General features: G+C 42.2%; 1 protein-coding gene across 4 annotated transcripts in view; it reads left to right on the top strand.

Annotated features, from left to right (window-relative positions):
* The window catches only part of TSNARE1 (t-SNARE domain containing 1), a 469627-nt gene that overhangs the window by 247304 nt on the left and 196856 nt on the right, over positions 1 to 25467 (top strand). For 3 of the 4 annotated variants that reach the window (XM_058029909.1, XM_058029901.1, XM_058029917.1), the window contains exon 10: positions 2094 to 2261. In XM_058029909.1, coding sequence (XP_057885892.1) covers positions 2094 to 2261 — 168 coding nt within the window. The remainder of the gene's footprint in view (positions 1 to 2093; positions 2262 to 25467) is intronic. The other variant, XM_058029926.1, reaches the window with a different exon arrangement.

Here is a 25467-nt window from a genome sequence, read left to right as displayed (position 1 = left end):
CCAAGTGTTTTTTTTCCAGAGTCCATTAATACACTCTTTTGGCACTGAAACACTCTACCAGGAAAGTTAGTGTCCAAGGCACGTAATAATTAGTGAATAAAACACCTCCAGAGTATCTTAATCCTATTAAAATATGTTTTATAAAGTTTAAATTAATCTTTAACCTAATTTTAAATGATGATTTTCTTCCTGTAACACACCCTTTATCAGTAGATCCCTGGAAAGCAGAAGGTGAAACAATGTAAGACATTAATGTCAAAGCTTTTCATCTGCTCCTCATATTTTGAAAGATACTTGACTTTTGATGCTGATTTTCCTATTTCCTTCTTCTTCTTCCATCACCCCACTTCCTTCACCATTTGTGTTATTTTCCTTGTCTCCAACAAGGTATGGTGATAATAATTTCATAACAGTGAATTAATTTTATAAGACAAGGTCTAAGTGTAGGCAAATGCAAAAATTATTTTGTTTCTAAATACAGGAATTTCATAAGTTTAAAGAGTTAAAGCAGAGTTAGAGAGTTAAACAAACATTTCCAGACTCAAATTCTCCCAGTCCTTCCAGTTCTCCAGTTCTGTGCTTTTCTATCTAAATGCCCCATGGCCTCAATTCCTGTTCATGCTGTGGGAATTCCAAGGAATTAATAATTTTGAAGATGTAGTCATGGAAAGACAGCAAAGGCTTTTATTTTTTGGGCATCAATCCCAGTGTTTGGGCTTCGGATAAATCCAGATCCCCCCAAGTACTTGTTTTCTCTTGTAGCTTTCAGAAGCTTTGGGGATGTTTGGGTCAAGGATGTGCTGTGGCCACTGCCATTTCTTCTTTCAACTTCAGAGCATCAGAAGCACTTGGTTTGCTTTTTTTTATTATAACTTTTGATTAGGAGTCAAAGCTCAGCTCAAGACCAAGTTAGAGGACCATGAACATTGTTTGAAGTGGAATCCTCATGTAGTTGTGAGGTTGGAGCCTTCAACAGCACCTATTGGTTTAGAACTTGATCTCAGCCTCCAAACCAACCTTGATTCAGTTAATTCTCCAAGTCCAGTCAGGTCTGAACCTGACACAGGCTCAGAACTCAAAGGCTGGGGAGAAAAGACCTTTTTAAACCTCTGCCCCTACTTTTTGTGTAGATCAAACCAGTTCTTGAACAAGGTTTTAAAATCTAAACCTGAATATAAGTGCAGCTCCCAAAATAAAACAAAAGGTGTCTTGAGGCTTATAAAACAAGTTAGGGGCTTTAAAAAAAACAAAAAAAAAAACAAAACAAAAAAAAAAAAACCAAAAAAAAAAAAAAAAAGGGAGAGAAGCCTATTAAACAGGAAAATAGGCCATGGGTGGATGATTTTAAACTGAAAGAGGAGATATTTGGATCAGATATTAGAAAGAATTTCTTTCCTCAGAGAGTGGTGAGGCACTGGAATAGGGTGCCCAGAAAAGCTGTGGCTGCCCCATTCGTGGAAGAGCTCCAGACCAGGTTGAGATGGTCTTTAAGATCTTTTCAGCCCCAACCATTCTGTGACTCTGACTGTGATCAGGTGTGTCAGAAAAACCAGGTAAACTCCACAGTGTGAACACCACAAACCCGTGAGTTGCCCAAGCTGATCACTCTGCACTCACATCACTACAGTGATTTCCCCCTTTTTAAGCTTTGCTGTTTATCTCATAAATGGAGAAGACCAGAACTTTTGTATTTTGCATGTTACAAGTTGGATCATAAAGTCTTCAATAAAAATGAGTAGGATTTCTCTGTGCCTGAGAAAGTGTCTAATTCAGGAAGAATTTCCAGGGAAATTAAACAAGATAAATGTGTTATTTTTTCAGCTGCACATCAGTGTTTTGTTCTGTCAGAACTGTGGAAAATTGAATTTGAGTACTCAGGCCCTAAAGTAGCTCAGGAGATCTGACTTCAGGTCCTGACATTCCCTTTGAGACTTTAAATGTTTCCTCTCATGTAATTTACTTTTCTCCTCTTCACCTTTCCGCCACTGTTTATGCCATCTCTTGTATCAATATTTCCTCTCCCCACACTAAAGCTGTGTAAAACTGGAAAACATTTACACTTCCTTTGCTTTCTTTCCATTCTCCCATCTCAGCAGAGCCCCAGGGCCCCCTTCTCTGACCTGCCTGATGATGAGAAGATCTTTAATGGAGGCGATGGCGTGTGGCAGAGCCAGGGCCAGGACCAAGCCTTGCTCTCGGAAATCACGGAGGAGGATTTGGAAGCCATCCGCCAGCGGGAAGAGGCCATCCAGCAGATTGAGGTCAGTAACCTCCTCCCACCACCAGGTTTTGTGAGCTGGAAGTGCAAAATCCTTGTGTTGTGCCTCGCTCAACGTGAAGGAAATCCTGGTTTACATCGCTGCCAGTACGGCGTGGCTAAAAATGGGGGAGACTAGCAAGGACTTCTAAACATGGGAATCGGTGATAGAAGAAAAAGTTGGAAATTTGTGTGATTTGTGATGAAAATGACAAGAGTTAATTAATGCTCATGGGCTGATGGTTGGGTTCTTCCCAGTGAGTCTTCCATGACAGTCTGTGGTGAGGTGCTTTAATTGAGCTGGGTTCTGCAGCAAAGCAACTTCAACAACTGGAATTTGTCACAGGCAAAAACCACTCAGCTTTACCATTAGAGAGAATAATAGGTAGGCAAAAGGAAATAACTTGTTAACCTTTTCAAATTATTCAGTATTTTGCTGTGTCAAAGTATTTGGACATTCTTGACGTAGTTAAAAGAGGACATACTATTTTTATTCCCCCTTTTTTTTCTTGAAAGCACTGTAAAAATATGCAATAAAAGGAACAAAAAGAGGCCTGAATAAGTTGAACATCCCACATTTTTCTTTTTATACTTCCCTTTTTACGCTTTTGGGAAACTCTTGTTAGTTAAATTTAAGCGATAAATGGGTAAAACAGGAACATGTTAAACCTTCCTAATTTGTATGCTTTTGCAGACCTAAACTCAGGATGAACCAAAAAAAGAGGGCTTCAGAATAATCAGAACATATAATTAAGGGCTATACTTTGTCCTTTAATTGGATTGGGCTAATTTTATCAGGATAGATTTTGGGTTGCACTAGAGCAGGAATTGTGATTGAGTTAACAGAGCAAAAAGGGGACAAAAGTTCCTGCTGGGGGCTGGTGCTCTGAGCTTGGGACCTCTGATTGCAAACAGTGATGGCCACATATGACTTAACTCTCCAAGTCAGAAATTTTGACAGTTTTACAGGAGCAGGTCAAGGTCAGTGTTTGTCTAATTTCTGTTGTGGTTCACTGAGCAGAGATGAATGAGCTTTGTGGACTTGTGTCCATTACTAGGGATGAAACTGTCAATGAATATTGTCACACTGAGTATCTTCGGCTGTGAATTGTCATTTTGCTCTTCGAGTGCATCCAGCAGGACAAACTGTAGGGAAAATACATGTTTTGGGGTGTTCCTGGAGGGATGGTAGAAAATGTATTTCTAAAATGAGCTTGTGAGCAGCACCATCAGCTCACTGGAGATACGTGAGAACAGCCTGAGCAGAATCTTGTGCTGGGTTGTCTGGGATGACCCTGCTTGAGCAGGGATGTTGGACCAGATGACCCCGTTGTTGTGCCTCAGCCATTCTATGGTTCTGTGATTTTGTGATCTCTTTTGTTTCAAATATAATCTGAGCCTTTTCTGATTTGTCTTTACATTACTCCTGTCCTCCTCAGAGAAAAAAACCTGCATTTAGTATTTGCACATTAGGTACTGGGGAATGACAACCCCAAAGGTCGCCTCAAGCCCACCAGCTTGTAAAATCAAGACATGCAGTTGTGTCTCCTTGGAGAGATCTTTATTTATTTTGCTGGTTAAATCCCATTTCTGTGCCACAATCTGATGTCTCTGCACCAAGTTGCACTGGACCACGTGGCCATGATGGGGTGGTTGAGGGGGATGAAGTGAACAAAATCACAATCCAAATACTTAAAAAAATAATCTGTGTTCATGTATTGTGCAGGGTTTGTATCTGTTGATTTGATCTGAATACCTTTCTGCCTAATATGAATTTACCTCTGAATAGCTTAATATATGCAATTAATTATTCAGTCAGCTTGAGCAGTTAATGATGTTTAGGCTTTTGCTTCCTGAGCCATTTTTTCCCCATCTCCTCTATCCATTTTGCTTTGCTCTCAAAGATCCCTGTTCATCCTCTAACGAGGGCTACATTCTACAAACATTATTTCAAATGTATTTTAAACATTTCTCCTCAGGGGGAAAATATTTAGGACCAATGGTATTTTGTTTAACATCTCTTTTGAAAGAAATATAATGAAAATGAGTTTTTTTGGACAGCATTGTTCCTCTCCCCAGCTGTATTTGAATAAGCAGATGGTGCTTTTAAATAATTTTCACTGTGTTTTGTTTTTCTGTTTGTTGACCCACATGAGCATATTTCTTGTGAAAGGATTCATCTTGCACATTAAAACTTCCCTGTTTTCTGTAGAAATTGTGGGTACACAGAGGATTTCTTGAGCTCACAGTCACCACAACAAATTTTTTCCATTATATTTTCACAACCAGTGAGTAGCCAAGAAGGTTAAAATGACACATTATTCCTAACTGTCAAACATAACTAATAAAACAAATTTATTGCCAATTTGATGTATAGCATTTGTTGTCCTTTGTTCTTTGGGGACCAGAATGAAGAACAGAGCTGTGCAGAACTTGTTTTGTGCAAGTAGATTGGTCTCACTGGGATTTCCATGTCGCTGCATATCCAGCACCAGAAACATGCAGATTTTGAGCAGCACGGGAGACATTGAAAGAAAATCACGTCTTGTGATTACACACAACTTTAGAGAAAGTTGTGTACCTGGTAGTTGGTACCAGTTGTGGAACTTTTTCTTAGGAGACACTGAATTTGCCCTTTTTGCAAGAAAAACCTTCTTCATTGCTGAAGAAATCAGGAAATAAATTCTCTTTTCACCTTGTGTCCTGAAAAAGAGATATAAAATTGTGCCTATAATAGACGTTTTCTTAATGTTCCAATGACTTTTTCCCACTTGTGTGTTTTCCAAAATCTCTTCAGAGGTTTGGGTTAATGGGACATTGTTCTCTGTCAGGAACATCCCTCGAGGCACTTTGCAGTTCACAGTTTCCACCTAGACAGATAACAGCCAAGTCAAAAGTTCACCTGGCTGTTCATTTTATTTAAATGTGTTCCTTTTGCTATTGCTTGCAGATTAAAACCAGAGATGTCTGCAAGGGAGATGTCTCGCCAAAACCTTACATTTTGGATAAAGATCTTTATTGCTTGGAAATGTCAAAATCTGGTAGGACACAGCAGCCTTGACACAAGTGTTATTTCTTAAAATATTGCTTTGAACTGTTATATAAAACCTATTTTAACTTGAACTGTATTGGCAGTGAATAATAGATGCCATAACAGCTTTATATATAGCACTGTAAAATGTGCCATCAGAAATACATGAGCTGAACTGTAATGTGCATTGTCAGTGCTCAGTGCTGGCACAAGCTCTGTCATAGCAAATATATAGATATAATATATGTAATTTACCGTCCCATACCTTTCATTTGCACCTGTGGTCATCTGAAAAATGGGAGGAGATAAAAGTTTGAGAAAAAATGGAAAAGCACTGAATGGGGAACTTCACAGAATTTCAGCTGGTGACTGGATAGACCTATAAAAAAAAGATTGTAAATGCTGTATTGATTCAGAAAGCCTCCCATTATCACCCTCATGGAGACAGCTTCCCCTGGGGTGATGAGAAAGGAAAATGAGGAAAACCTCCCTCAAGGTGGTCCAATAACCATTTTCCTCTCTCATAGCATTTCCCATCCCCATGCTCTGCTTCCAGAGTGGGCATTCTCGTACCTTGGAGAGTGGGACGTGTCTCTTCCAATGGCACAGGGGTTGAAACAAAATGATCTTTAAGGTCCCTTCCAACCCAAACCACTCTGTGATTCCATGATATCCTGAGGAAAGCAAAGCACATCCCAGGAGCTGCATTTCAGTTGATGCATCCCTTGGCAAAAAAGGAGAGATGGATAGGTTGTGGCAACAGGTGTGAGGAAAATGCTTTTATTTTTAGGAGAGGTTGTTCCCTCTGGGTCGTTGCTGAGAAATGTTGATGTTTATTCCCTATCTGTTTTGAAGAGAAGTGATAGATGCCAGCCTCCACGCCTGTCACTCAAGCCTTTGTAGGCAGACAGAAAATGAAGCACAATAAAAATAAAACAAAAGAAAGCCCCACAGAGTCTGGCAGAGTGTGTTTGTTAGTTCAAACATGTTCCTTGTTCCCTCATTACCGCGTATCATTCCTTGCTGAGGGCTGTTTTCGGTAAAATCTCTCACCGATGGCTGCAGTTTGGAGAGTTTAGTGCAAGCTATTTTATACCTTTCATCAGCTTCAATAGTCCAGGGCTTTGACTTATGAGGCCTCTGCCTGTCTCTTCACAGAGGCTCTTTTGACTCACAGTAATGTATAAATAACACAAGATCATGACAAGCACCATCCGTGAACGATCCGGCACCGTGTGAGTGTCGAGCTCTCCTTGTGACAGCACTGGGGACCCTAATTATCCTGAGCTGCAGAGCTGCCTGCCACGTTGACATGGCCATCCCTGGGACTGGTATTGAGTTGTTCCCTAAAGAACCAGCTCCAGTATGCTGCCCGGTCTAATTTAAAATGACCCGAGCTGCAGGACTGCTACCATTTATTTCGGGAGACTATTTCACGGTCCAGCAGGCTTCGGTGTTGATGAAATGCTTCCCTCTGTTCTTGCTAAAGATCCCTTTCTCATTCTCAGCTTTTTACACCTAGTGAAACTCTGCTGGACCCTGCAAATAATTCTTCTTCCCCTTTGGCTTTCAAACTCTTCAAATGCTAGCAGTTATCCTCCTCTTCACAAGTTGGTCTCCCTGGCTTTTCAGTCACTTCAGCGCTCTCTTCTCAATTATTTCCCATTTGTTAGTTCTTTGCTCCTGCAGCAGCAAACTGTATATAGGATTTTGGTGTTGTAGCAGAGCTGAACAGAAGAAATGTGTAAAAAGCCCTGTGGATCCAGTTCAGAGATTACAAGTCCGGATGGAAAATTTCTAGATAATTTCCACAAGTGAATTAAACTCAGCAAAGACCCTATAACGTGTTCATTGCACTTTTTAGTTGTTAAGCATGTCCTGACAGACTTTTGACCCAGATTAGCCAGTGCTTGCCCAGTTATTGCCACAGTTTGAGAGGTAACATTTTCTAGAGGCAGTTTTGGTGCAGGCACACTGTTCAGAGGGTGAGGGGATTTAATGATGTGCATGCAATGAAGTGCAGTTTTAGTGCCTGAGAACAGGCATTTCCCATGCCCTTGCACAGCCGCAGCCCTATTGATTTATGAGTTGATCACAAAAATTTCCTCTAGTTCTCACTGACATTTAGGGAAGAGGAAGAGAAAGGTGAATTAAGGGTGAATTTTGTGGGAAACTGTGCAAGCCTGAGGGTGAAATGAGGTGTAGTGAAAATAGCAGCTGGCCTCTTTGAAAATGTGGAGAAGCCTTAGCAAGCCTGGAGAACAAAGAGCAGCCTATCCCAGTGGAATCCTGCAGTGGCCATTTCCATTGAATATTGATTTGACTCTGCCTCCCTCTCTGTGCCCCTGTGGCCTGTAAGAGACTTCCCTTCATGTCAAAACCACTCAATCTGCACATCTTTAGCATGTTGCTTTCAAACTGCCACTGTCATGCCAGGCACATCTGAAAAGTTTCATTCTATTCAGCTTCAGGGGTTCTGTGAGGCTCACAGAATATCCTGAGCTGCAAGGGACCCACAAGGATCATTTATTCCAGCTCCTGCCCCTGCACAGATACCCCAAGAATGTCCCTGAGAGCTTTTCCCAAAAAAAAAAGTTAATTTTTTGAACTCTGTCAAGCTGGTGCTGTGACCACTGCCCTGGGGAGCTGCTCCAGTGCCCAACCACCCTCTGGGGGAAGAACCTTTCTCCTAATATCCAACCTAAACCTCCCCTGACAGCTCCAGACTGCTCCCTCAGGTTCTATCACTAAAACAGCAAACACATCCCGCACTGTATTTCCTTCTCTTTCCATTTTCCCACTCTTTATTAAGTGCTACTGTTATATAAATATATCAATACACATCCATCCATTCTGTAATCCCAGTACATCCAAGAGAGGCAGGAGATTAAATACCACTGGGTAAGATATTGTGAAGATTCTATCACCATCTCCTTTCTGCTCACACATCACTTTTGCTGTGACTGCACGCAAAAGTCCAAACTTTTTCTTCTTGCCTGGCTAAAACTGTATTTCTTCCTCTCCTCATGGACATGATTAGAGCTTGTATATTTTTGCAATCACTGTTTCATCAGGGATATGTGTGCAGTCTTGGATATCCCTTTGCAAGACAGCCAGGTTTCAGGAATATATCACAAATCTTTTTTAGCCCCAGGCAATTTCTCATGTCTCAGGTGTAACCTTTTGACTAAACTGTGTGTAGTGAAGTGTTTTCAACTAAATTGGAGAGGTTTCCACTGTGTGCTAGAGATAATTTTCCTTTTCTCACTTACATTCCCAGTGCCTTATCCAAAGCCTGTTAGTGTCAGGGAGTCTTGCCCTAAACCCTTTCCTTCATGCCCTATTCCTTCAGTGAGCTTGCATGAGGGAGGCAGTAATGAAAACCTGGATTCAGCAAATCCCTTATGTGTGTCTTAAAAGCTTTGCTGAATAGGGATGGACTTTAGAACCTACTAAAAGTGAAGTATTTCCTCTGCAGAAGGAGAAAATAGTGCTGAGACACACATAATTTGCTAACAATCTGAATTTTAGGAAGACACATCTGCATATTTATATCCACAGAAGCTGAGCTGAGTTAAAATCTCCTGTATGACCTGTCAATGTGCATTGATAAGGCAGAGAGCTGGAAAGAGAGAGCTCTCCAGTGCTGGTGGTGAAATATTGGTTTTCTTCTGCAAATCCTCCTGCTTAAATGTTAATATTTCTTTGGTGGAAAGAATGTGTTACTTTCCTCCTCCATTTACTGCACTTTTGCCTAAGTTTTAGCCACCAGATGATGACTGTCTCAACAAAGGCAACATTTTGCCCCTATTTCTGTTAGCACAGACAGTACAAACATCAAATGCTTCATCCACACTGCAATTTCTGTGGCTGTGATTTGCTGCCTCAAAGGGGAATTACCCTCTCACCTATCAGGTTAGAGTGATTCACTCTCTAGTGCTCTGATGCTAATTAATAACAATCGACATCAATAGACATCAACCAGCTGAGATCCTCTAGCAGTGCTCTAAAGAGCTGTCCCAGCAGGTTTGGCTTCTTTTCTTCCTGACTTGAGTGCTGTGCTTTATTTTTTAATTATTTTGGGTGGGGAAATCAGGATTTTCCCCAGTCAGGATGGGGGGGATAACAGCAGGTGAGTCTTAAGTCATGGAAATATAAAAGTTCCTGTTGGCAAAGCCCTGAAGCATCTCAAGAACCACTAGAGAGTGAGTCAGCCCTCTGTCATTAGAGCTCAGCAGAGAGGGAAGTGAACCAAGGATATGGAAAAGACCCCACAGAGGTAACAAGGGAAGAGATGACTGAGAAGGACAATGAAATCCACATTTCACAGCAAGACCTGCTCCCATTCCCTCCTATTTACCAAAAGGTGCCTGGTCCTTTATAAATTCTCCTTGACAGGAATATTCTCCCACATCCTCACAGAAATTAGACTGAAAATCACATTCTTAACATTGTTAACAATGAATGTCAAATTTTAGAGCCTGATGACAAAGACAGTATTAGTTTATGCCCTCTGCACTGTGCAGGCTCATTTAATTCAGGTGTTCTTTAATTCTTTTAATTGCTCCTTTATGAAAGAGGATGTTGCAGAACTGAACTGTCTATCCTCACCACCCTGCTCACCGTTTACCCAGTGTCTCCTTTCGTTGTCATTTCTTTCTCTGCCCTGAAGTCACCTCTTCCCATCTGCATTGAGGCTCTCAGATGACTCACTTGAGGCAGAAAGACTATTATACTCACCTAGGAGCCATGGAGAATTGCAAATTTTAGTGTTATAATATATTTTCTTCGGTGCAAATTTTTAGCTAGACCCTTAAGCAGCAGGATCAACTCTGGTCTGACCGCAGAGTTGGTCCTGCTGTGAGTGAGAGGCTGGACTTGAGCTCTCCTGTGGCCTTTTCAAACCTGAATTATCCTGTGATCTCATGATCCCATTATCTCTGCACCTCCTTTGACTGCACCACTGAGGGCTACCAAAAGTTCATGGGCTAATCTTGCTTCAGTCTAAAGACAAAACCTCTTTATTTCCCTCCCTGTGTGAGCTCCTGAGCCTCATTCTCCCTCCTCTTCCGTCCATTATCACCATGGGCAGGAGTTCAGGCTTTGCTCCTCTGTTCACACCACATTTGCCATTTATTTGGGGAAATAATTAGGAATATTTTACCCATCAGAAAGGTGGATGTCCCTGGAAGAGAAGTCCTCTGAGGTGACCCTGTGCCATCAGTGGGTCTGTATGGGTTTGCCCAGAGAAGCTGTGGCTGCCCCATCCCTGGAAGTGTCCAAGGCCAGGTTGGATGGGGCTTGGAGCAACCTGGGACAGTGGAAAGTGTCCCTGCCCATGGCTGGGTGTTGGAACAAGATGATCTTTAAAGTCCCTTCCAACCCAAACTATTCTGTAGTTTTGATGCAGAGATATAACCAGTCATGTTTCAGAAGAATTCATAATTCTCTCGTCCAGCAATAACCGGAATGCAGATGTGGTTTGCTCATGTTGGCATCAAAATCTGCATTTTTTGAAAATGTGGACGCTTATTGATATAAAGAAAAAAGTTGAAACATATTCTGATTTAAGGCTAAAGCATTGCTATTGAAGGATGTGTGGTAGAAGGACTTTAGACCAAAAATCAGCACATTTCCAGACAGTTTTCTGTAATTTCACTCTTAACATCTTCTACTAAGCTGTCAGGACTGAAATTATTCTTCTGGATCGCTCAAAGTGTTCCTGGGAATGTCTATGACTTCCTTCTTTCCAGGTCTTAAACTGTTCCATGGCTTTAAACTGAAAGAGAGCAGGTTCAGATCAGATACTAGGAAAAATCCTTTCCCTGTGAGGGTGGTGAGGCCCTGGCACAGGTTGCTCAGAGAAGCTGTGGCTGCCCCATCCCTGGAAGTGTCCAAGGTCAGACTGGCTGGGGCTTGGAGCACCCTGAAACAGTGGAAGATGTCCCTGCCCATGGCAGGGGGTTGAAACAAGATGAACTTTAAGGGTTTTTACAACCAAAACTATTCCATGATTCTCTGCTGTACCTACAGCAACAAACATCTGCTTATTTTTAACTCTGCCTTTGGAGCTGCTGATTTTTGGAACAAATGTTCCTGAATTTCATCTTTCCTTGTCAGTTCTCCCACGAGGGATAAAAGCTGCCATGGATTTCTCACCTTGCTCCCATTCCCACTTCACAGCTGGAGAAACTGAGACATTGTGGATTGTTTCTCTGCCATTGGAGCTCCATAGAAATGTAAATGCCTTGCTTAAGACCTGGGAAAGAGTCAGGATCAGTGCCAGGATTAAAATGCTGCTTGTTCCGTACTTCCATGCCCAATTCTCTTCAGACTGTGCTGGGATGAGAGATCCAAACACAAGATCTGGCATATTTAGCTTCTAATTTTTCTCGCTGTTTGAATTGTGAGGCAGAAGGAATGTGCTCTTCAGAAAACACACAGTCATCCACTCAGTTTGGATGAAGCTCAAGGAAAACTCTGATCCTCATTTGTAACTGAAGGCAGATCTTCCCTGCAGGGGGGAATTGCTGGGATATGAAATTTCACCCATGATATCATGGCTTTATCAGGAGATGCTGAACAGCAGCCTCTCTGAAAGCACAGATTGCTCTGTCAGAGACTGAAAACCTCTGAAAAATCTTCAGATGTGAGGATGGGGCTGCAGGAGTGAGGGCAGGAGGGAAAGATCTGCTCTGTGCTCTTAGACATGAAACACACCTGAGGGAAAGCCTACAGGTGAATGTCAGTTGTGTGAGACAAAGTGGTGTTGAGGGGTTAAAAGATGAGTTTTTGGGTGTTGTGGGACTGAGACAGATGTGCACAAGGGACTCAGTGCTCAGAGCTGAGTGCTGGAGTGTCACCCTGATTTTTTAAGTTTTTCTAAGCCTTCTAATGTTTACATTCTTGTAATGAACTTTCTCACGCACTTTATGTTAATAACTTGTTGTTTTGCATTCTTTTATAGAAGAAGAGAATACACTGTTAGTTTATCCAGTGTTCATTGGAGAGGTGGCACTGTCACCCTCCAATCCACTGTCACTTTTGAAAATCTATAAATGTTAGAGTAAAAAATTAAAAGTTCTCTTTTTACCATCAGAAAGCTGCATGTCCACGTTGTGTTATTTCATAACCTATAGTGACTTTGATCAGCATGTGCTGATTTTCTGAACTATGCTTTATTGCAAAAGGAATCTTTGCTCATTTTGCCCCTTTCATGGTCCCTGGCAGACCCTTTTCTCTCCTAGAAGTGGCGAGAGCCCAGATATGTGTTGGTGTTGAGGAGGAGGAACTTTGAATCTCATGCAGCAGTGAGAGCTCTTACACGCTCTTTGAAAAGGCTGTTTGTTCCTCATATAGGAAAAAACTCACTCCATCTGCAAGACCAGTGGTTGAAGGTAGCAGCTACTCTCTCTTTGCCTAACCAATTTTAGGAATTGGCCACAAATTCAATGAGTTTGAAGAATTACAATATCATAGAATTGCTTATGTTGGAAAACACCTTTAAGATCATCAATCAAACCGTAGATCTGACTGCCAAACTCACCACTACACCATGTCCCCAAGTGCCACATCTAAGCCTCTTTAAATCCCCCATGGATGATGTCTCCACCACTGTCCTGGGCAGCTGTGCCAGGACCTGACAACCCTTTTGGGAAATTTTTTTTGCTAATATCCAACCTAAACCTTCCCTGGTGCAACTTGAGGCCATTCCCTCTTGTTCTTTGCTTGTTACTTGGGAGAAGAGACCAAACCCCACCTCACTTCAGCCTCCTGGGAGGACAGAGGACAACACTGTTTGTGCTCCTGATCCCTTAATCAGTCATCCCAAGCTCTTGGAGTTTCTTGATTGTCTTTTTTATTGCAACTTCATTGCTACCTAGCAGGAAAAAAGTCAATAGTGGACAATAATCTGAGGATTGTAGCAGGATAGGAAGTTTTCTCTTCACATCTTTAGCCTAGAGAGGCAGTGGACTGCTCCAAGTGGGTCTGGTCTGCACATTGGGCTTTATTTTCCTTCAGAATGGAGTCTTTTCAGCTGCTCTGTCGTCTGTACCAAACAGGTGAACCAAAGTGCCTTCACAAAACTCCAATTTAACAGGGATTGCATTAATTTGATGGTTCAGTCTCAGACAAGAAAGCACCTGCCCAGAATCCCTGCAGCTGAAGGGGGTTGCACCAAGCACCCCGTGTGCTCTCCCCACTGCCCAAAACAGACACAACTACACCTGGAGAGTCTCCCTCCTGTGGTTTCCAGGGGTTTGTGTCTTTCTCAACAAAATTCAGGTGAGAGCAGAAGTGACTCTTTATTTTTGGCATTTTTAGCGTGGGGTGGGGGCAGTCAGGAGTGGGAGATCAGTAAAGAGGCAAAGTGAAGGATGTCTTGATCAGCAGTGATTCAGCAGAATTTCATATTTAGTCCTTTTTTGACAGTCTCTATAAAAATCCTGCAAATTGCTGCAAACTTCAGTCCTTCAGCCTGATTTGATCACTGGGTGCTGTGAGCAGCCCAGATCCAAAAGTTTCTCTGTAAGCACCAGCCCCTGTATTTGGCAGGATCCTTTAAAACAGTCCTTAAAAATGAATTTCTGGAGCATTTCAGTTGTCACACAAGGTGTTTCTCCCCATCCTCTTTTTCCTTGCTAAATGCATCTGAAAATGTAAAGTGGGGATGGGAGGGCGTGGGTGGAAGGAAATTGAGAGCAAACCCCATGACTCCTCTGCCTCCCTGATTTCAGCTCATGCTTGTAAATATAAGTCTCAGCATTGGGATGCAAGGACTTTTGGGATTAAGTCTTTCTATCCTGAGTGTATCTGGAGGTAAAAAAAGGAAATCCTGCACCTTTGGTGCTGGTTGCTTAGGAGGGAGTCACCTCCTACTGAAGTCTGACAGGGCTAAGTCGTGTTCCCTCAGTTGTTTCCCCCTGGTGTTCTTTCCAATTTACATCTCTGAGAAGGGTTAAGGAAGGTGACTTCAGGTGTTGCCATTAGAAAGTCAAATTGCAAAAATAAAGCATTAAAAATAAACGCCACAGCGGAATTGCTGAGCCAGGGAATAAAGAGCTTTAAATGCAAGCAGGGAACTGGCTGTGCATTTCTCCACCAGTCACCTGTCTCCCCATCTGAGGATTAAGGACTCTGTGTCTTTTAGTCCTGCATCTTCCCATTCAGCTCCAGGTGCTGCTGAATGTCACAGTTTTTTTACAGCTTGCCTATTAAGACTTAGAGGAACTTCCTTCCTTTTATTTGGATGGCAGGAGGAAGATTATTGCTTGTTCTGAGGAGAGATCCAAGGAGAGTCTCTCATAAAAGAGTAGATTTTAAATATGGCTGGTGTTCCCTAAATAAAGTTCAGGAATTTGGTGAGTGGGTAATTTACTTATAGGGTGGATCCCCAGCTATGGGGAATTGTTACAGATCCACTGACTGACATGCTGCCAATGAACTGGTCTCTCCTTTTGAATGACTTTCAAACTCCTCCACGGAAAAGCGCAAACAGCATTTCTGTCATGCACAGCTTTCCTCTCCCCTGGGTGTTTTTGCAGGAGCACAAGGTATTTTACAGCCACACTCAAACAGATCTTGCCACACTAGATCATCTTTCAATGTTTTCCTGTCCTTGTCCCTCCCTCAAGGTATCATGTTATCCCCTAAATCTCAGGCCGCAGTGGTTCTTTCCTGTTCACCCTGGACCTTTGCTGGGGGGTGGGAAGCAGGCAGATGGAATATTTTAGGATTCCTTGCTGCTGTGTGCTCCCAGAGCTGAGAAGACCTCATGGGGTCACGAGCAATCACCATCATTGCTGCAGGCAGAGGGAAGTGCAGAAGGATTTTAGGGCTGGAATCTGTGAAACCCCGAGAAGGCCAGGAGCAGGCTGAGGGGCAAGATGAAAATCTCCAATATCAAATCATCTCCTAACTGGGGACAGTGCCATATCAGGACTTTTTACTGCTCTGATGTCCCCAGGGCACAGGTACATCCCCAACAAGCCCACGCAGTTGTTACACCGTGGGGAGTAGTCTAGGCTTCAAATCTAGCTCCGTCTGAGCTCTCTTTTCTTCTTCTCCATCCCCACAAGCCCTCTAAACCTGGTGTTGATGAATTGTGCAGCACTCTGTGTGGGAGTAATCAGGTTTGGGTTAGAGACTATTACAAAAATACCTCTTGCTGTTCTTTTTCCCCCAATTCCTATGGAGTTAGAGCACCTATTGTTGTGTGCCGTCAAACAGGCTGCCACAATAGCTTGGGAGGAGCTGTGAGGAGCCAGCACTTTGTATCCCAGATGGGTTTTCTCTGTTGGGTCGTGTGGGCGGCTGAGCAGATGGCTCAGCCATCTCAGATGGTACTGAAGGCTCTCTGATGCTTGGTGACCTCCAAATGAGGTGGGGCAGGACCCCTGTATGGGGTTAGAATGTAAGAAAATAAAGACAGTGCAGAAGGTAATCTCACCCCTGAGGAGTTGCAGCTGCACTAATTACCAAAGATTAGGAACAGGCCTGCCCTTAACAGGTCACAGCTGTGTCCAATGAGGATGAATGCTATAAAAGAGTGGGTTAGCTGGATGAGAAGTGAGGTGGAGTTTGTTGGCTGTTGTGAAGAAGAAGGAGTCAGCGCTGTGAGGAGTTGACCATGAGAAATCACCAAGAAGGTATGGAACTTTAGCAATGAGATGACCACAGAAAATCTGAAATCTGGAGTCAGAAGTGTCACTGAAGTGCCACCTGCCTCAGCCACGTTGTTCCTGTCAGCCCCCAAGGTTCTGGCACTCTCTGGCTGTGTTGCTTTAGCAGAGGGATAAATGAATCCTCTCCTCCTGAGTGAGGCTGGAGCTGGGAAGTGCTGCCAGGCTGCCAGCCCTGTGTTATTTAGTGCCATTGTGTGTCCTCTTACCTTGTTTGCCATCTGGAAGGCACCAGTGCATCAATGAATGGTTTTCCTTAGGCTGTTCAAGCCTTTCTGTTGGACTTGTGTGCCAAATGTGGGGTCTCAGGAGCTGAAGTGTCATTGTGATATTTTATGAAAAATCCCTTCTGCAGGATTTTTCTCTTGAGAAGCCTCAGAAAAGAAATGTAAACAATAATTATCTGATTGCTTGGAATGTGGTCTGGAAGTTGCTTACCAACAGGTGTATATGGTTCCATGTGAATTATTTTTAATTAATGACCAATCCCAGTCCAGCTGTATCAGATTCTCTGATTCTGTCACAGGTTTTTATTATCATTCTTGTCCAGCCTTCTGATGTATTCCTTTCTCTATGGTTTAATATTGTTTTAGTATATCATTTTCTTTTAATATAATATGATAATATAATAAATCAGCCTTCTGAGAACTTGGAGTCAATGCTCATCTCTCACTTTGTCCCAGAGACTTTTGCAACACTGCAGGAGGAGTTTTAATTTCCCCCTCTCACACTTGCATTCATCAGTGTTGAACATCATTCTTAGTTGTATTATTGAGAGTGCTGAGCACCTTCTGATGTTTGCAACATCCCAGTCCAGTCTGGATGAGCCTGACTACAGAAATGCAGTCTGGTTCTACCCTGTGATTGACCACAGGCATTGTCTTCTACATCTCTTGTGTACCAAGTCTGTGGTATTTTTGGGGTCCCCAGGACAAAAGAGGAATTGATGAATCTGACTCCATCTTAAAAGGCTAATTTTTAATTTTATGTTACTGTATTTAAACTATACTAAAGAATAGAGAAAGGATATTTACAGAAGGCTTAACAAGATACTAATGAAAAACTTGTGACTGCTTCTGGAGTCCTGACACAGCCTGACCATGATTGGTCATTGAAAAAAACAATTCGCATGAAACCAATCAAACAACCACATTCCAAAGCAGCAAAACACAGGAGAAGCAATCAGATAATTATGATTTTCATTTATCTCTGAGGTTTCTCAGCTTCCCAGAAGAATAATCCTGGGCGAAGAGATTTTTCCAGAAAATATGACATTGACACCAAGTCCACGCAATTAATTATTCCATCCGTTCCAGACAATGTCCTCTCATGCCCTGCACGCTGGGCATTGCTCTGGATGCAGCCTGGCATTAACACCCAGCTGGAACGAGGTCCAAACTCAGCTGCCCAAATTCAGTCTGGTTGGATTCGGGCACCTCTTAGGGTATGTTGAGACCTGGTGGTGTTTAGCCAGGTCCTCCCCAGGTTTTGGGTTCACCCTGCTTCTCACCAGGCAGCCAGACTCAGGTCCATGTTCCATTTTTCCTGGCAGGTTTTTCCATACTCCAGTCTCAAGGCTTGCCTGGAGATTTTGGCTTTACCTGTAACCCCTGAATAACTGTGTCTGCCTCACCTGTGTAGCCTCCCGACGAGATTGTTCAGGTGGTCCTGGGTTTGTTGATAATTATTTATCCAATTCTGCCCCGAGGGAGCTCACCAAAAGTTACAGTCTTCTGCACCTGAACAGAGCTTTCATGTTAACATGGAATTTGCAGGGTTTTCATGACAGATTGAACTGGTTTTAGTCTTCATTTTTAGGATTTTTTTAATTTCTTCTCCCAACCACAGATTCACTTTCCTGCATCACTTATATATATTTAACAATGTGGCATCCAGCAAAATGCCTAGAGGAAGCTGGCTGTTAACCTTTTGTCCGGATGAAAACTGACCTACTTTTAATTTTGGGTTGGTTTTTTGTTTGGTTTTTATTACTTCTTTTTTCTTCTTTCTTTCTTCTTTCTCCTGACCTGCTTTTGCATTTGACATTGCTTTGTACCTCTCTCCATGGTAGTTACCTTCTGTAGTCACCTGAGGAGTGACAACATCACAGACCTCTACAATCTGAAGCAAAAAAAAATTAAAGCAGCTGGTTTACACTTTCCTTTTCATTTCCACTGAGTTATGGAGTTGTTTAAAGAATTGTGAGGGCTGAGTGAGCTGTGATTTTCCTTACAGGGACCAGCCTTGCATGTGCTTTGTTGTTTTGTTCTGTTTTAGCCATTTCGCCACGATGTGTAAGGTTTTATTACTCTATTCATCATTCAAACGGCCAGGACTTTTTGTAAAGCTCAGTTGTTTGTAACTGGCAATCTGCAACGGGGCTTGTTCCTAAACAGGGATTAGATGTTCCTGTTAGCAGCTCAGGGGGATTCTGCAGGTCATTAGGATTCTTTGTCACCCAGAGCAAGTTACTTTTCCCATAACTGGAGGTTTCCAAGGTGTAGACGTCTCTGCCTGACTTTAAGGTCTTAAAATAATCTATGAAAACACACTTTTAGAACACAGTTCATCCACTGTGATTTTAGACACCTGTTCTATCTTGAGCTGACCCATGATCATCTTTCTCTTAATGTACTGTATGGAAATTCCTGTTGTTTATCTCAAGACCTCAAACATACATCCATAACCAGTGATACCTGTAGGCTGCTTCTTCACCAGACTGTTTGGACAAAATATTTTGTGGATTTTTTTTCTTTTTCTTTGAGTGGTAGTGATGCATCCTGGATTCTGTCACCCCAATGTCTTAGAGCACTTTCTCCCTTTTTGTCTAAGTTGAGAAGATTTTTGTCTCCTGAATTTTTTTTTTTAATTTGAAGTTACATCTATAGAATCATAAAAATCAGACAAAAATAGAAAAATTTGGGTTGGAAGGGACTTTAAAGATCGTTTCATTCCAAGCCCCTTGCCCCCTAGACTAATGCCACCCACTAGACCAAGTTTCTTAGAGCCCTCTCCAACCTGAGCCTGAATAATTCCAGGGATAGAGCACCCCTGGAAGTCTTCAAGGGAATAACAAGTATTTGTTTTTCAGAGACCATTCTTGTCCTACTTGTTTTGTGCTTCCTCTTCAAAGTATGGCAGAACCAGATGGTTTCTAGGGTGGCTTCTAACCCAAACCTTTCTATGATTCAGTTCTCCTGATAATCACAGACCGCTGATCCCGTGAGTAAATGCATTTATAAGCCATCAGTCTGGATAATGAAATCAGAGAAAAACAATGTCCTGATTTTGATGTGCACTTTTAATTGAACAGATTAAAAGCCTTCCATTTCAGCATGCCAGGGTTATCTAAGTAATATTCTGGCACGTTGCCCTTTTTCACCAACGTGACTGTACATTCCAGCAACAATATGGGCAAAAAAATCAATTCCATTGGAAGAAAATCCCAGTAATTGAATCTCCTGTTAATTGCAGCTCAGAAGAAGAAAATAGTTTCTACTGTTTCATAAAACTAAGCAAAAATTCAACTAGGAGTATGGTTGGCCTTGTAAAGAAGAAAATTTTTCTTTTGGTCTTGCAGAATGATGCAAGGCTCACTTTGATAGGACCTTGCAAACCAGTGACAGTGTCTTGACCCAGGCCAACATTTCTGGTGCTGGCAAAACATCATTTTTGCTCTAGAGGAGAAGCCATACAAGGAGAGACTGAGGCAAGTTGTTCACCCTTGTGGAGACTGAGGGGACACCTCACGGCAGTTACAATTTCCTTGTGAGGGGAAGAGGAGGAGCAGGCACTGATCTCTTCTCTGGTGACAGTGACAGGACCTGAGGGAATGGCCTGGAATTGTGTCGGGGAAGGTTTAGGTTGGATATTAGCAAAAGGTTCCTCCCCCAGAGAGTGATTGGGCACTGGAACAGGCTCCTGTGCAGTCTTCTTGCTATTTAAAAGTCTCCTTGCTGGAACACTGAGCAAAACCATTGAGCAAACTCAGACTGAGACCCTAACAAATTTTCCTTGGATCGTCATGGAGAGACTGATGTGGGGGTCAGTCTCGTCTCCAAAGGAACAAATGAACAAGAGGAGGTGGGCTCAAGCTGTAACAGGGGAGATTTAGATTGGATATTAGAAAATAAAACTCTTCACAGAGGGCTTGTCGAGCACTGGAACAGTGAAGTGGTTGTGTCACCATTCCTGGAGCTGTTATTGATGTGGCACTTGGGGACATGAGTTTAGTGGTGGACTTGGCAGTGCTTGGTTAATGGTTGGACTCAATGGTCTTAAAGGTCTTTTTTATCCTAAATGATTTTATGGTTTTATGAAATAAAAGTGTTGTGGCGAGAAGGGAGCTGTCTCAAGGAGGTTAAAAAAGCATCCCTTGCGTAAAATTTCTCTCCTCCTGTGCTTTGATCTGGATTGTAGCCTATTCTGGTTTGATTTAGGTATTTCTGGATGTCAGGAGGCTCACAGCAATCAAGAACACAAAGTACTTTCCCTGGGAGATGAACAGTCCAATTTCTGCATAGCAAGGGAGCAGGGAAATTTTATCCCAGGAGCATTAATGGAGAATTTGTCAGAAAAAAAAAAAAAAGATGAAAAGTCCCATAGTCAAGTGAAATGTAGCTGAACTGTCCTGAATTTTTACTTTTCCTTGCTAACACACTTCACATTATGGGATTATTATGGGATTATAATGTCTCTGTGTTAAAGGGGAGAGGAAATCCTCAGCGTTCGTTGCACTCATCCAACTCCCTTTTCTTCTGGAAATAAAGGGCAAGATAGGGAAAGGGAGTGAGGGCAAAGAAAAGGAAAAGAAGAAAATTAAGATTGGAATGAAGCCTTGAAATTGGCAGCTGTCAGCAGCCCTCAGGACAAGTGATAAAATGCTGCATTAAAGCAGCTGCAGTGTGAAATGCCATTGACAGAATAACGAGGATGGGAAATCACTTTATAAATGTGCTTACCAGGATAAACAGATGTGACTGAGGGCAACTCCACTCTGTCACTAAACACTTGAAAGGGCAAAATTTATGGCAATCTATTTTCTGTTAAAGAAAAAAAAGCCACAATGGAGAGATACAAACCTAAACTCAGAGAGGCTTCAGACGGAGGTGAGGGTTCAGTGCCTGTGTAAAGGTGGGAATCAGGGCAGGAACAATCTCCTGTAATAAACCATTTTGAGAGCCCAATAAATCACAATGTGGCAGGGTGTGATGGTGCTGAGGGAGCTGGGGGCTAGTTCCTGACATTTCACACTTTGTAAAGGCAGGAGCAACTCTGCAGGCAAGGCTTGGGGTCTTTCACGGGCAAAATGTGCAAAAGGATGTTAGTTCAGTTTTCTGCTGAGCTGAGGCTGGCTGGGCATGATGGTGGCCCAAATTTAAAAGATCAAGGAGCCTTTTGACAACATTCTCAGGCACAAGATGTGACTCTTGGGGCTGTCCTGTGCAGGGCCAGGACTTGGATTCATGATCCTGATGGGTCCCTTCCAACTCAGGATGTTCTATGTTTCTATGTTTTTTGGGTTTGGTTATGGTAACTGAAACTTTATTATATTTCTGTTCTAAATTGCCTCCTTGTATTACTAACTAAAGAAATGCTGCAGTTGTGGTTGGTAAGGACTGGACAGAGAGGAAAACCCATGAATTTGTGCCAAAGAGTCATCAAACAGTGAGAACTTATTGTCACCAGCCAAAACCCCAAAAAATGGCTGTTTCCTCTTGCTTTTAGAAGTGTTTGAACTACTACAGTGACTTTTCATCACTGTTCATTAAGGCCTGATAAAAGTATTTTGATATTACTGAGTATTAAAAAAAAGTCAAATATAAATCTGGCCTCAAGTTGCACCAGGGGAAGTTCAGGATGGGTATTAGGAAAAAATTCTTCAATGAAAGAATGATCATGTCACAGACATCTTTTCTGAAAAATCCTTTCCTTAGGATTTTTCCTCCTGAGAAGCTGAGAGGCCTCAGGAACAAAATGTAAACATTGATTATCTGCTGCTGTGGAATGCAACAGGTGGATCATTGATTGGCCCATGTTGGATGTTTGTAATTAATGGCCAATCACAGCCCAGCTGGCTCAGACACAGAGCCTGAGCCACAAACCTTTGTTATCATTCTTTGCTATTCTATTCTTAGCTAGCCTTCTGATGAAACCTTTCTTCTATTCTTTCAGTATAGTTTTAATATAATATATATATAATAAAATAATAAATCAAGCCTTCTGAAACATGGAGTCATCCTTCCCCAATCTCTGTGAACACTGTCACATGATTAGACATTGGAACAAGCTTTCTAGAGAAGTAAAGGAGTCACCATCATGGAAGTGTTCAAAAACTGAATAGATGTGGGATTTCATGATATGGTTTTGGGGACATGGTGGGTTTGGTCAAGGATTTAACTTGATGGTCATATTTTTTTTCCAGCCTTAAAGATTCTGTGATTCTGCATCATACTCTATGACAAATCATAATGTGAGGTATGACAGGTCTAAAGTCCTCTGTGCTGGACAATTATTTCTTTTGCCAATCTGGAATAAGTTGACTGGAAAAAGCAATGAATTACCTGCAGTGTTAACAGTAATCAGCAGCCTTTTCAAGGTATGTTCAGGCTGAAAGCAGCTCCCCAATTCCTCAAGGTCTCACCCCACCCCCTAGATCCATCCAGCTTTTCCAGTGCACATCCTTGGAGCCAGAGACAACAGTGTGTGGCTGGAAATGAGCTGAGCCATCCCCCCTTCAAGTCTAGACTCTCACCTGCCTCATTTGCAAATTAAAACAAAATTAAAATAGCCCATTGAAAGCTAATCTGAACTCAGGGAGCACAAGCTGAGCATGATTGAATATAAATGCTTAAAACTTTCTAATAAACTGGAGAGCTGAATCCAAATTCTCCTAAATTAGCATTTCCTTGGGGAAGGGGCAATGCAGATGGGAAGGAAGGCAGGATAATTCAGTTCTCTGCTGAGTGACTGGTGGGTTTCTAAGAGCAGGAGTATCTGCTCTGTCACTGCAGATGTGCTTGATGGTTTCTTAATGCAGCCCCTGGGATAGGGGCTGGCTCTGGTTTGTTGTCACACACAGCTGATAGACGGCACACTGTTGTCAGGATTCCCTGATGCAGATGCTGCTGTTCCTTGCTGTTATCTGATTGTTATCTGCTGCTGTTTAATGGCAGAAAGTGTCTTTGTGGCTATTGATAAGTTGGTTAAAGCTTATTGAGCTTTACCTTTTGTGTTTTTTTTTGTTTTTTTTGTTTTTTTTGTTTTTTGTTTTTTTTTTAACAGAGCAGAGATTTGCTGAATTTGTCTTAACTTGGAGAGGCTGAGGGAGAGGGGCATGATTTAATCAGTTTAGTGACTGGAGCTGATGGGGAGTTTGTGGCTGCATTCTGAAACAATCCCGCTCTCTTTCTGATTTCCAGGGTTTGTATTGATCGCATTGAGTATTAGACAAGTGGAGTAAAGAGCAATCTTTAAACATCATCAAATCCTCTTCTCAGCTCTAAGACAGGATCAGCAACCTGAATCATTAACTTCTTATATAGATGTCTCCTGTTGCAGTTTCAGTCCATGAATTTCTGTCATGTGGAGGGGGAATGTGGAGAACAGGTTATTCCCTTCCTATTTGCAACAGTTCCACTTGTCATTATCACATCTGCTATGTCCCCCCCACCCCTCCAACCCCACACATCCTCCTTTTTCTACATTAAAAACCGCACTAATTCCTGTTTTTATCCTATCAGGCTATGTTTTTAACACTTTTGATCATTCCTATGGCTTCTCTCTGAGCTGTCTCCAGATGGTCCCCCTGAGATTTGTTGCTCAAAATTGGACACAATATTTCATCTCAAGAGTGCTATCTTTGTCCCCAGCACCCCTCAGCACCTTTTCTTGTTTGTTTGCTTCCCTTTTGAGGACTTCTGCCCAGGAAATTGCCTACTATTTCTTTATGTCTAACAGTAGAACTTTTGTATTTTCATTATTTGGCTTCGTCCTTTTTCCTTACTGTGTTTTCTCATTTTAACAAGATCCCTTTGAATTCTAATAATGTCTTCTGACAGGCTCAAAATATTTCTGAGCTTCTCTACACCTTCACATTTATGACCTGTCCTTTCTGTGCCATCACCTAAACCATTCCTGAAAAATATTGGTTATTCCTGGATCCAGGAAAACCACAAAAAGTCAGGGCATGATAAAATCCCCTCCCTCAGTTGCTGCTCACTCTGGTTTTGATGCAGCCCAGGACATGGGTGGCTTTCTGGGCTTTGAGTGCAAATGGCTAGCTCATGTCAATTTTTCATCCACCAGCTATTCCCACTTTCTTTCTCTTCAAGACTTCTCCCATTCCATCTCCCAGACTGTTCAGATTCTGGGGATTGTCCCAGTCTGGGAGCAGAGCCTTTGTCCTCGCTGAGCTTTGTGATGCTGAAATCCTTTCCATGCATCCTTCCAGTCCATTACCAAAGAGAATTTACTGATGAAAAAATAGTTTTAAACTATGATTTCTGAGCCAGTTTTACAGTATTTTCATCTAGTCTTGATTTGCTCTACTTGTGTATTTGTCATCTGCTGCTTTTCCCCCTCCTCAGGTGTTGCCCTGTCCTAGAAAGGCACCAGGTAACCTTTGATAAATGCTCATTCTCCTGCTGTGTTTTGTGCAGCAGCAAATCATACATTGGATTATTTTCCCCATCATCTGTGCAACTGGGACAGCACAGAGCTGGCATTCCCTCTAATTCCCAGACTTTTGGATTTTCATTGCTCACTCTCTTTCCTCTCTTCTGATTCCCCATGAATTTTCAGTTTACAGCTCTAAGGTTGTCTCACTATTTCTCTAAAAATCTCACCTTAGTATGTATGAGTCCCAGACAGTTTGAAAGTGCTTCACCTTCAATCTGAGCTCCAAAATCCCAATGTTGGCTCCCCATTGACTCTGAAGTGAGCCAGGGCAAATTGCTGAGCAGTAAATGTAGAAGACATCAACATATAATTCACTAACTCAATACTATAAATAATTCCTCCTTCTTTCTCTAGAGATTAAAATGACCCAGACTTTGTTCTCTGGGAGCGTCTCCCCCATCTGCCAGTGACACATAAGCAAAACTGTCTAAGTAAAATGGATGATTAATTGTTTGAATTATATATCCTTTGATCAGAGAGCGAGCTGCTCGTTGTTCAGACCCATCATTTTAATTACTGGATGGAATTGCAATCCACAATTTTGATCTGAGAATGAACACAAGATTTCTGGATTTGGGGTGGCAGACAGCAGCTGGTATTGTACTGTTTCTGCAAACATAAGAGCTCCAATGCCCACAGCATGAGCAACAAACAGGAGGAGCTGGACGCCAATTATGCCACTGGAAAACTGGCTGGAAATGGGGTGGGATGGCTCACACAGCCAGAGTGCTGCAATGGATCTCTGTAAACTCTTCAAAAGGGACAGCAAGGCAGGAGAGGCAGTGGAGTAGCCCTTGTGTCAATAGGGCTGAGTGTTT

The sequence above is a fragment of the Melospiza georgiana genome, chromosome 1 (assembly GCF_028018845.1).
Source record: "Melospiza georgiana isolate bMelGeo1 chromosome 1, bMelGeo1.pri, whole genome shotgun sequence".
Lineage (NCBI taxonomy): Eukaryota > Metazoa > Chordata > Aves > Passeriformes > Passerellidae > Melospiza > Melospiza georgiana.
Note: the sequence above shows the minus strand (reverse complement) of the source record. Positions and strands in the feature narration are given on the sequence as shown.